The following is a 12,440-nucleotide window of genomic DNA, read 5'->3' as shown; positions in this document are numbered from 1 at the left end:
ATGTTTCTTAGAGAGCAGCTGAGAGGCCGGCAAGGCAGGTGGGGAACCTGGCTTCCTCCGTCACTGGAGCAAGCAAGCCTCCCTGTTTGCGTCAGCTGCCTGGCTGCCGGCTGCCATCTTGGTTGGCAGTTAATTTGCATATCTCACTGATTAGCCAATGGGAAGGGTAGTGGCCGTACGGCTAATTACCATGTTTCTCTTTTATTATATAGGATAAGCTCAAAGACTCCATCTAAGTCAAAGCTTCCATCATCTTTATTTATTCCAGCTTTACTGAGGTAAAATGGGCAAATAAAATTATAAAATTATAAGATATTTAAAATGTACAATGTGATGATTTGATATATGTATACATTGTGAAAGGACTCCTCCCATTAGGTTATTTAACACATTTGTAACCTCACATACCTATCCATGGTGTTAAAATGATCACATCATGCTGGGCATTATTACTAATTTAAGTTGCAGCCCAATAAGTCCAGGGTCTTAGGTTCACTGATAGCAGACAAGCTAGCCTTGTGATAGCTCCATTCAGTAGATGTCCTCTCCAACCCCAGCCAGCAATCTCACTATGCACTACTCACAGAGGAGCCCATGCTCTCAGCTCTCCTACAAACCCACCCATTGTGGGAAATGCTAGTTTACTCCCTGACGATAGGACATTAGCACCACTTTGTACAAAAAGCACATTATACAGGCATACCTCATTTTATTGCACTTGGCTTTATTGTGCTTTGCAGATACTGTGTTTATTACAAATTTGCCCTCCACAAGCAAAGAGATTAAACTTGCTACAGGCTCAGATGATGGTTAGCATTTTTTATCAATAAAGTATTTTTTAAATTAAGGTATGTAGATTTTTTAGACATAAAGCTATTGTACACTTAATAAACTATAGTGTAGTGAAACATAATTCTTATACACCCTCAGAAACCAAAAAATTCAAGTGACTTGCTTTATTGCAGTGGTCTGGAAGTGAACCTGTAATATCTCTGAGGTATGCCTGTACATACATGGAACATCAGAAGTTATAAGCACTTAGACACAAGAAATCCTATCCTATATAATAAAAGCATAATATGCAAATCGACCGAACGGCGGAACTACCGGTCGCTATGATGCGCACTGACCACCAGGGGGCAGATGCTTAATGCAGGAGCTGCCCCCTGGTGGTCAGTGCGCTTCCACAGGGGGAGCGCTGCTCAGCCAGAAGCCGGGCTCATGGCTGGCAAGCGCAGGCAGGCGGTAATGAGCGAGGGGTCTCGGATTGCGAGAGCCCCGGACTGCGAGAGGGGTGCCTGACTGCTGGCTATTCCCCGAGGGGTCCCGGACTACAAGAGGACGCAGGCCAGGCTGAGGGACTCCCCTCACCCCCTAGTGCACGAATCTTGTGCACCAGGCCTCTAGTCAATTATAAACTGAAAAACAACCTTTGAAACCAGATTTAATTAAAGATCAATGCAACTACTTTACATATAAAATGTTCAATAGTTTCCATCCCTTACTAGGCTATCAAAGTAATTTTTTTCTATGAGTACCTCTTTCCGTTTTAATTCTTCAACTGTTTTCAATGCATTACTGAATTCTTGAAGAAGTTTGTTGTGTGTCAACTGTAGAGTGGCTAATTTGGACCTGTTTAAAAAGAAATTGAGAAATGGAATCTTGGGGGAAAATATCATGGAAACTTACAGTCTTGCCTCTCAACCTTCTGAACACTCAAGGAGCAAAATCTTTTCTCCTACTTAAAAAAAAAAGGTTTTTATTGATTTTTTTTTTTTTTAAATAGAGAGAAACATTGATTGTGTTGTCTGGGGACCAATACCACAACCTGGCCATGTGCCCTGACTGGGAATCAAATCGGCGACCTTCCAGTGTATGGGACAATGCTCAACCAACTGAGCCACACCAGCCAGGGCTCTTTTCTCTTACTTTTACCATCCCACCACCTACAAGCATGTTCTTACTCTCAAAGAAAACAGTTTTTTCCAAAAAAATCAAAATAAGATTACAAGTAATTTTAATGTTTGTTATAAAACTTAAATTTTATCTCCTCAGAAAAGTCTCCTAGCACTCCTTCAAATAAAAGAAAAAAATGTAAATGTATTTTCAAATCCTAATTTCAATCTGTATAAAAGAGCTATTCTATCTTCTTTGTGCAAGTAGCCATTCAATCACAGCATACTCACTTTTCCTCTTCTGTTTTTGCTTGCTCCATTTTGATATCTGATCGCATGCTTTCCACTTGTAGCTCTAACTTTTTGTTATTATAAACAAGCTCTTGCTTTTCATTCAGCTCTGATGGGGTTGCAGAATTTTTCCTTTCAAGGGCCTGACATCTAAGAAAGATAAAAATAACATGAAGATATACAATGCTCCTTCATTTTCTGTGGTTTTTAAACAAATCCAAAGATTAGCAAATATAAAGAATTTTGGGATTGCGTTTTTCAAGGATTTAGTAGTACAAAATAAAATATTCTATCCTCCTTCTTGACTAGAAGCAAGTAGTTTTTCTGAACCCCTATGCCTACACATAAAAAAGCACAGATATAAGATCACACAAACTACTGCCCACTTGTAATAATTAAGTAGTCATGCAAATATATTTTTGTTTTTTAGTCACAGACCAGAGTAGTAAATTGCCTGAAGATGCCTCTCATATGGTGATCCATGGATATCTTCTGTATTTTAAAAAGTGATGGGTTCTGTTAAGCAAAAAGACTATGACTTCTGACAAAGATTCAACAGGGGAAAAGGAAATACCCTAAATTCTCTTAAAGATCAAAAAAAGAATTTCAATATAATAATAGCAAATATGAATCAGTGATAATTATGTGCAAGGCATCAATGCCAAGCATGTTAAACATGATCTCACTTAATGCATTATGACATAGGAATTATGACACAAATTTTACAAATAATAAAACTGAGGCTCAGAGAGGTTAAATAAATAACTTGCCCAATGTTAATACCACAAATAAATTGTAGATCTATATTTCAACCTAAGGTCTGTTTGGCCAAATTCTTAGCTATAACTGCCATGTTGGAAATTACAGCCTTGGAAAATGTAACTCGAAGCAAACATGTTTGTATGTTATGCTGGGAATATGTTTGCCTACTAAGCCAAAAGAACAACATCAACTTAACTTTTTTAAATTTGGGGGGGTGGGGGTAACCTCTTACATCAAGAGAAACCAGCAAATGCAAAATTCTCAATTTATATGTTAGCCTTTATAATTATTTGAAAAAAATTTTTTCTAAGTAAATCTCACTCAAGTTCTTGATATTTGCAGCTTTCTTTTATGTTTGTTCACATGTCAGCTAATGTAAGTCACAAAAGATCCACTTCACTGCTTTTTACAGGTCCTCAGATAGGCTAGTATGCTTAACAAATGTCCCCAAACAGCAGAATTGGAGTCCCCAGGCCCCATTCCCCCACATCACTATAAGTATTTCATGTTTATATATTAACCTGAACATTAGTGTTTTCTGAATTCATATTTTAATTAGATCTCTATTTTTGTTTTGGTCAGTAACACAGTAACAAAACTATGTTTTCATACAGTAATATATTATATAAAAATGTACATTTTATGAAGGAAGATAAAATTCATCTCTCATTCTTACTTTTCTTGAAGTCTCTTCTTCATTAGCTCAGCTTCACTGAGTTTCATATGAGCCTCCTGAAGCTCCTTAAACAGAGCTGTCACCTGAAGGTTCAAGGCTTCCACTTCACTTCCAACCTGTCGTACAGAAAATCCCAAACATAATTTGCATCACATTAAAAGCACCTCTTTGTGGGGAAACAGTGTGAACCATTAGTGTCCAGTTAAGACTGACTGGTGATAGGATTAAACTTTTGACAATGAATGCCCCAAATATCTTGTATAAAAAAAAAAGTTTGGATACAACTGTTCCCTCATAGAGTATTAATAGATCAATTGGGATGCACTTGTGATAATAACTTTGCCATAATTAAAATTAATCCTGATCATAGTTCAGGGGATCATAGATCACAGTGGTGTCAAAGCACAATCTAGTTTATTCAGTTAGCAACTCAAACCCATATTCCTGTCAGGTTTATGTTTCTAGTAAACTCAACTCTTTTCTCTGTACCACCTTTCTCCTGGAAGCTCTAGAATTTTTGTCAGTGACTTTTATGGTGCCTTGGAAGTCTCAGTACTTCTTTATCTATTATTGGTTATCAAATAGTTTTAGTGAACTGGGTACTATTACTCACGGGTTGTCCCTTCATCTCAGTTTTTTAAATGTTCTCCATTTTCTAGAAAGTAGAGGGTCTTTCAATATATATTTGTTAAATAAATGAATTAGCTAAATTGTATGGGTTATTGTGGCTCTTACAACTTCCTGGCTTCATCAACTTTCCCTAGGTTTAAGACTATGTTTTCAGACTCCAAGATAGTCAATGAGTTGCCATTAAACAATGAACTTTTCTCATTGAAACTATTTTACTCAAACCAGTAGTGGGATAGAACCAATATCTTTCACTTCTATTCAAGTTTCTGAGCCATATCCTCAAATGATCTCATTATAAAGTAGTCAACATTCTTTCTCATTTACCAGGCCTTTTCACTTAGGAATTCAGGAGAGGAAATCAGTCAAGAAGAGGAAGAAGAGTCATTTCCTAAAATCACTAGGTTAGGAATACATCTCACTACAATTTACAGTGAATGAAATTCAAATCAGGACAAGGAACTATGACCGAAGAAGAAAATATTCAATGTTAAAATTATTTATAAATTTCTAAAGCTAATAACACATCACAAGATTCGACTCCAGGTTCTGTACTACTCTTATGTTCGTTATGGGTGTGAGAACAATCTTACAAATATAGTACCCACAGTTTCTGTGTCTTTCTTCTCTTCTTCCTCTTTTTCTGTGTTCCCCTCTGTCTGGGTCTCCATATCCGAACGATCATTGGCTTTCTTTTCAAAATCTGAAATTCTAAACATTTACAGAATATAGAGAAATTACTTTATCTTTGATTTCAAAAGGAATAACAATTGCAGAAGCACCAAAAAGAACACTGTTCAAATTTTGGATAAAGGATCAGGGGTTTTAAAAATCTCTTTGCATTCAATGTATTAGCTTTGGTTTAGCTTTCATCCTAAAATTGGCTAGAACTGAATTAAGAGATGAATGCACACAGAGGTAAAAGGTATAATTCATCCCGAAGACTGAAAAAACACTGCCTCTTTTCATGTCACTGACATAAACACAAATATTTTAAAAATTTGTGTGTATACACATGTGCATGCTTGTGTGTTACATGAGTGTGTGTGTGTCTTTTATAAGAATTCAGCAGAGAAGGAAAGACTTTTCTTGTTGGACCCATCTAAGTTTACAAGTCCCTAAAAACAAACAAATGTAGCAACATTCTTCCACTGAATCATAATCAATGAAAGCCCCAATAAAAATGAAAGAGACTTGTGGTTAAAGATGGTAGATTGAATATATGCAATTTCCCCCTACCCCAAATGACTTAAAAAGCCATATACTACAAGAACAAAGAGAAAGGAAGAAGAAGAAAAAATAAGATTTGGGAAGCATAGATGTGAGTGGGAACTCACTTGGCAGCCCCAAAAGTCTGGATCTGAAGCCAACAGAGCCAAGATGTAACTCAATTTGAACCCAAAAGGCTCAGGGGTTGGTGACAACAGGTACCTCTGGGTAAAGAAAGGGTATGTTTACTAGTAAAAAGGACTAGAAGATAGCAAAATAAAGGGACCCTTCATTAGTCAGAGTTGAGGGCTAGGGTTTCCTACTGAAAACCAGGGAGCTTACACACAGAGTACTGAGAACCTCAGTCTTCTATTAATCTCAAGAATCCTGGCATCTAGAAGAGTACCCTCCAGGCAGGAAACTGGAAGTTTCCTCTGGAGTATGTGACCAGGAGGATTGAAAAGATTTAATGTTTCTAACATGGGGTTCCCTAAGGAAATCTCCAAGCCAGATCTCCCTACACGTGACACAGTTAGCTTCTAATTCCCCCTCTTATATTTGATCAGACAGCAAGATTACCAGACACTTGAGGAAAATCTTAAACGGAAACAGAAAAAAGTAAATGACAACAAATGCAATTTACTTAAATTAGAATATGCTGGAGTGGGGGTTGGAACTTCCAAAGAACTATCATTAATATCCTTAAAGACACAGGAAACATTACAACCAAAACAAAATGCAACATTATAAAAAAGGAACATTCAAAGGACCCCACCCTCCCTCCAAAAAGGAAGATGAAAGTTGATCAAATGTATCAGAAAGGAGAAAGAGAGAAAGAAGAACAGAGTTAAGGAAATTAGAGGATTTGTCCAGGATTTGTCCAATTCATAATGAGTAGTGTTAGAGAGAACAGAAAAAAAAATGAGGATAAGAGATTATACCTAAATTAATTCAAGACAATTTTTCAAGAACTGAAGGACACAAGTTTGCAAAATTAAAGCCCAAGTGTCCAGAATAAGTGCATGAAAAAGAGGCTCACTCCAAAGCACATGAGAAATTCCATTCCAGAAGATTAAGAATCAAATTATAATGGCTTTCTTAGCAGTAATATCAGAAGGTATAATACAATGAAGTAATGCATTCAAAATTCAGGAAAATTATGTGCAGCATAGAATTTTATATCTAGCCAAACTATCCATAAAGTATGAAGATAGAGAGATTTTCAGATATGCAGATCTTAGAAAATATACTCCCCATATATTTTCTTAGTAAATTAGAGATGTCATGAGCCCTATTTGAAAAAAATTTTTTTTTAAGATTAAGAAAAACATTGGATTCAGGGAACAGGTGATCCAACACAGGAGAGCGGAAGGAATTCCACAGGAAGATGGGAAAGGGAGATTCCAAGGTAACTGAAAAACAGCAGGTCCTAGAAAGCAAACAGGCCAGACACCAGGAAAAAAGTCATCAAGAAGAAACTACTACTGGATAGTACTAACATGTTTGAATGTAACTGACAGATTTCCCCATTTGGAAAGGGGGAAAATAAGCAAAAATTTGAAAGGTAAATATGCAGAGAGGTAAAAAAAAAATACACACACACACACACACACACACACACGCACACACACACACACATACATACACACAGAAGGAAAGCTGGTCAAGACATAGAGCACAGCTTAACTGAGAACTGTGTGTATGTGCATAATAAAAACACTGATTCATGATTTAACTAAGTTTCAATGTATTATAATCAATTTCAGAGTTGGACTAGGAGGGGAAGAAGGGTCCAGAAGCATGTGTGTGGTGGTGATGATGGGGGTGAAAGACAGTTAAATTTTCATTCTTTACAGTGGGAGGTCAACAGATTATGTTTAATATAGGGGGGAAATTTTAAGTAGCCATTTAAGCCTGATATATGAAGGTAAATATCAAATGAACCAGGTAAATATGTTGAAAATGGTTGTGTGGGAAGCAGGAAAAGGAAGCAAGGGGTTTGGTCAAGGAGCTGCTATTTTCCCATAAGAAACTATGTAACAACCAAGTCTTTATATGAATGCAAAACTGATTTTTAAAAAGGAACTTAATGGTAATAAAAAATAAAACAAACAATAATGGTATCTGTTGCAAATTGCCAAACCTAATTGGTGCACAGACACTGTTCCCAGCTAAGCAAATAAGTGGATTAAGATCCAATTGGGGCAGGGTTAAAGGAGAGCCTCTACTATTCTGTGAGCAACAAACCAAACTGAGTTGGGGTCTCAGACAATTTGCTCATATGATTGCAAAGACAGACAGAAACTCCCGGATTGGAGAGGGCTCCCCTGAGGGCTCCCAGATTGGAAAGGGTGCAGGTCAGGTTGAGGGACCCCCACACCCTCCAGTGCACGAATGTCATGCACCGGGCCTCTAGTGTATACACACACACACACACACACACACACACACACACACACACACATGTAATGAAAAATCAGGGTGTATAATTAGCACACTCCTAAGTTTGCTTTTTGTTGTTGTTAATCCTCACCAAAGATATTTTTCTATTGCTTTTAAGAGAGAGTGGAGGAGAGAGAGAAAAACATAGATATGAGAGAGACACATCAATTGGTTGCTTCCCGTACATACCCTTGCCCAGGAATCGAACCTGGGACCCTTTGGTGTGTGGGCTGACACTCTAACGTGTCACATATAGAAATTTTTTGATATTTGCAACCATAGTAAAACAAAGATTTATATTTTTGATATTTATTTTATATATTTAAATGCCATTTAACAAAGAAAAATCAACCAAAAAAATGAGTTCACGTGTCACCTCTGACACGCGTGTCATAGGTTCGCCATCACTGCTCTAACCACTAAGCAACACTGACCAGGGCCTAAGTTTATACTTTTATTATTAAAGCTAATCATGTTGTCTAAGTAAGGATGAATTACTGGCTACACTTGACACTTAGAATGGTGTACAGAACTTAGGAGAGGAAACATGCCTGAAATAAACTAACACACTGATTACTCATAACTATTAAAGCACTAGAGGCCCAGTGCATGAAATTAGTGAACGGGTAGGATCTCTAGGCCCGGCTGGTGATCAGGGCCGATCTGCAGGGCGACTGGCGGGGCAATTGAGGGGGCCCCCACTGGCACCCGCCTTGGCTGGCCTGGGTCCTGCGGGCTGGGGGAAGCTCCTGTGTTGAGTGTCTGCCCCCTGGTGGTCAGTGAGTGTCATCACGACTGGTTGTTCCACCGGTCATTCCACCATTCAGTTGATTTGCATATTAGGCTTTTATTATATAGGATAATATTTTACCTTTAAAATCAGCTGTAATAAGATGGCAGAGTAGATAAATGCAGTACTCACATCCTCCCAAAACCACATCAAAATTACAACCAAACTACAGAATAACTATCATTCAGAACTGCATGAAATCTAGAAGTCCTATAATTAAGGATATAAAGAAGCCACATTGAGACTTGTAGGAGGGATGGAATGCAGAATTGGCTGGTCCCACTCCCACATGCGGCAGATAAAAATCAGGAGGGATAGCTAGGCTCCAGAGGTCCCTTGTGAGGGTGAGGGGTCCCAGCTCAGGATTTCAGTGCCAGGAAGAGAAGTCTCAAGTAACATCTGGCTGTAAAAACCAGCAGACTCACTCACTCTGAGCTCCAGTGCTGGGGCAGTAGCTCAAAAGGCACAGGGACATATGGGGAGAAACTGAAGTGTCTGGTTTCAGGGCAAGAGCTGGAGGGGCAGCTTTTTCCAAGGGAGAAGTACTGGTAAAGGCTACTGCTTCTTTTTTGAGCCCTCCCTACACAGAGCCAGCAGGTAGGCACCATATCTGAGTCTCCATCACCCTGATGAGTAGTTATATTTAATGGTGAAAGTCTAAAAGCTTTCCCCCTAAGATTAGGAACAAGACAAGGGTGTCTCCTCTCTCCACTTTTATTTAACACTAGTGACCCAGTGCATGGATTCATGCACATTGAAAGAAAATTAATTAGAAGAAAGATTTGTGCGATAATTACATTACTGCAAAAAATTATGTGTCAAAATAGTATATATAATACTAGAGGCCTGATGCACAAAATTTGTGCAAGAGCAGGTCTTCCTTCCCCTTGCTACCGGCACCAGCTTCCCTCTGGCACCCGGGACCCAGGCTCCCCTCCGGACGCCGGCAGGCACCCAGGACCCAGGCTTCCCTCGAAGCTCCAGCTTCATCCGGAAGGTCGTCTGGTCTAATTAGCATATTACGCTTTTATTATTATAGATTGTACTGGAAGTTCTAGCCACTGTCATCAGGCAAGAAGAATATATCCTGGTTGGTAAGGAAGAAGCAAAACTATATTTGTAGATGACATGATCTTGTATGTAGAAAATATTAAGGAACTCATTAAAAATTATTAATGCTAATAAGTGTGTTCAGCAAAGTTGCAGGCTACAAGATCAATATACAAAAATAAGATGTATTTCTATAACTAGCAATGAATAATCCAAAAATGAAATTAAGAAAACACCAAATTAAGCACCAAAACACTAGAATGTATGGGAATAAATTTTGAAAAAGAAATGTAAGACCTGTTTTATGCTGAAAACTATAACACATCACTGAAAGAGATTAAAGATGACCTAAATACCCCATGTCCATGAATCAGAAGACTTACTATTGTTAAGATGGCAGTGTTCCCTAAGTTGATCTATAGAATCACTGCAAACACTAACAAAATCCAAGCTAGCCTTGCCCCCACCAGAAATTAACAAACTTACCGTAAGTTTATATAGAAATACAAGCAACTCTGAATGGCTAAAACTATCTTTTAAAAGTAGAAAAGAGTTGGATGACTCACACTTCCCCCACTTCAAAATTTACAACAAAACTATAGTATTTGTGACAGTGTAGTACTGGCATAAGGATAGTTAAATAGATCAATGGAATAAAATTGGAGGTTTAGAAATTAATTTTTGCCTTTATGGTCAACTGATTTACCCCAAGGGTACCAAGACACTGCAGTGTGGGAAAGAATAATCTTTTCAACAAATAGTGTTAGGACAACTAGATATCGATACACCAAAGAATGAAGTTGAACCCTACCTCACACCATAAAGAATGAACTAAAAATGGATCATACACTTAAATGTAAGTATTAAAACTATAAAACTCTTAGGAAAAAACATAGGAGGGAATCTTTGTGACCTTGGGTTAGTGAGTGGTCTTTTAGATATGATACCAAAAGCACAAGAGACAAAAGAAAACATAAATTGGAGTACATTAAAAAAAAAAAGTGTGTGCCTAGTTGGTTTGGCTCAGCGGATAGAGTGTTGGCATGCGGACTGAAGAGTCCCGGGTTTCTTTCCGGTCAAGGGCACATGACCGGGTTGTAGGCTCGATCCCCAGTGGTGGGCATGTAGGAGGCAGCTGATCAATGATTCTCTCTCATCACTGATCTTTCTATCTCTCTCTCCCTCTCCCTTCCTCTCTGAAATCAATAAAAAAATATATTTTTTAAAAAGTGTGCTACAAATGATACCATCAAAGAGATGAAAAAGATAACCCAAAGAATGGGAGAAAATATTTGCAAATAAAAAGTCTCATAAAGGACTTGTATCCAGAATATATAATGAGCTCATAATAAGAAGACGGCAATTTTTTTTTAAATAGTCAAAGGATTTGAATAGATATTTCTTCAAAGAAGATGTATAAAATGGTCAACATGAAAAGATACTCAACATTATTAGTCATTAGGGAAATAAAATCAAAATCATAGTGAGACACCACTTCACATCCATGAGGATGGCCATAATTAGGAAGACAGACAATAACAAGTGTTGTTGAGGATGTAGAGAAATTGGAACCCTCCTACATTGCTGGTGGGAATATAAAATGGTGCAGCCACTATGGCCTAAAGTTTGGTAGTTTCTGAAACTTGAGTATGTAGTAACCACATGAACCAGCAATTTCACTCCTTAGTATACACCAAACATAATTTAAAAAATAAAGGTTGTCCCAAAATTCACGCAAGAAGTAATTTTGATAGTAAACACAGGTTTATAATTAAAAATTGTAAATTTTTTATTGATTCATAAAATATACAGTATAGGGTTATGTATGGAATAGCATATCAGGTAAATGGCCTCCACGGCTTTGCTGGCACATACGCACTCTTTTGTTGAAATTTTCCATGACTGTTTTGCATAAATGTGGCTGAATTTCGATGAGGCTCATTTTCATCTTGATGGAGTGGTTAATCGACAAAATTGTCGCATTTGGGGTTCAGAAAATCCACAAGTGATTGTTGAGAAACAAATGCATCCACAACATGTCACTGTTTGGTGTGGCTTTTGGGCTGGAGGCAACATCGGACCATTCTTCTTCGAAAATGCGGCTGGTCAGGCAATAACAAAAAAGTGTGTATGTACCAGCAAAGCTGTGGAGGCCATTTACCCGATATGCTATTCCACACATAACCCTATACTGTATACTTTATGAATCAATAAAAAATTTACAATTTTTAATTATAAACCTGTGTTTTCTATCAAAATTACTTCTTGCATGAATTTTGGGACACGCTTTAGTTGCATTTGACCCTACTTTTTAACCCTGTTTATAGGTTGGCCAAATATTCTGGTGCCATTTTATCCATGAGGAACTAGAGGCCTAGACAAGTAAGACCACTTTTATCAAGTAGTTCTTGGCTATTTAGTGGTAGATTTTATATTTAAACTAATTCATGAATTCCACATTTTTGCTATTTCCATAAAACCCTGACTGAAAGAGATAGATGTGTGTTCAAGTCACAAATTTCTTATCCCAAATGATTCAAGATGACTTAGAGATGCAAACTGGCTGATCAGCTATTAGTTATTTTTCTTACTGAAATATATAATGAGAGAATTCAAAGTTCCCAACTAAAACTTTTTTTAAAAATATATTTTATTGATTTTTTTACAGAGAGGAAGGGAGAGGGATAGAGAGTTAGAA

The 12,440-nt window shown here is 37.6% G+C and overlaps 1 protein-coding gene across 2 annotated transcripts in view; it reads right to left on the bottom strand.

Annotated features, from left to right (window-relative positions):
* The window catches only part of OPTN (optineurin), a 44,354-nt gene that overhangs the window by 19,213 nt on the left and 12,701 nt on the right, over nt 1-12,440 (bottom strand). For both annotated transcript variants that reach the window (XM_005876577.1, XM_005876578.1), the window contains exons 6-9: nt 4,860-4,962; nt 3,625-3,740; nt 2,187-2,336; nt 1,539-1,632 (exon numbers count right to left, since the gene is read on the bottom strand). In XM_005876577.1, coding sequence (XP_005876639.1) covers nt 1,539-1,632; nt 2,187-2,336; nt 3,625-3,740; nt 4,860-4,962 — 463 coding nt within the window. The remainder of the gene's footprint in view (nt 1-1,538; nt 1,633-2,186; nt 2,337-3,624; nt 3,741-4,859; nt 4,963-12,440) is intronic.

The sequence above is a fragment of the Myotis brandtii genome, unplaced genomic scaffold (assembly GCF_000412655.1).
Source record: "Myotis brandtii unplaced genomic scaffold, ASM41265v1 scaffold49, whole genome shotgun sequence".
In the NCBI taxonomy this organism is placed as follows: domain Eukaryota; kingdom Metazoa; phylum Chordata; class Mammalia; order Chiroptera; family Vespertilionidae; genus Myotis; species Myotis brandtii.
This window is presented reverse-complemented; position numbering and strand designations above follow the sequence as displayed.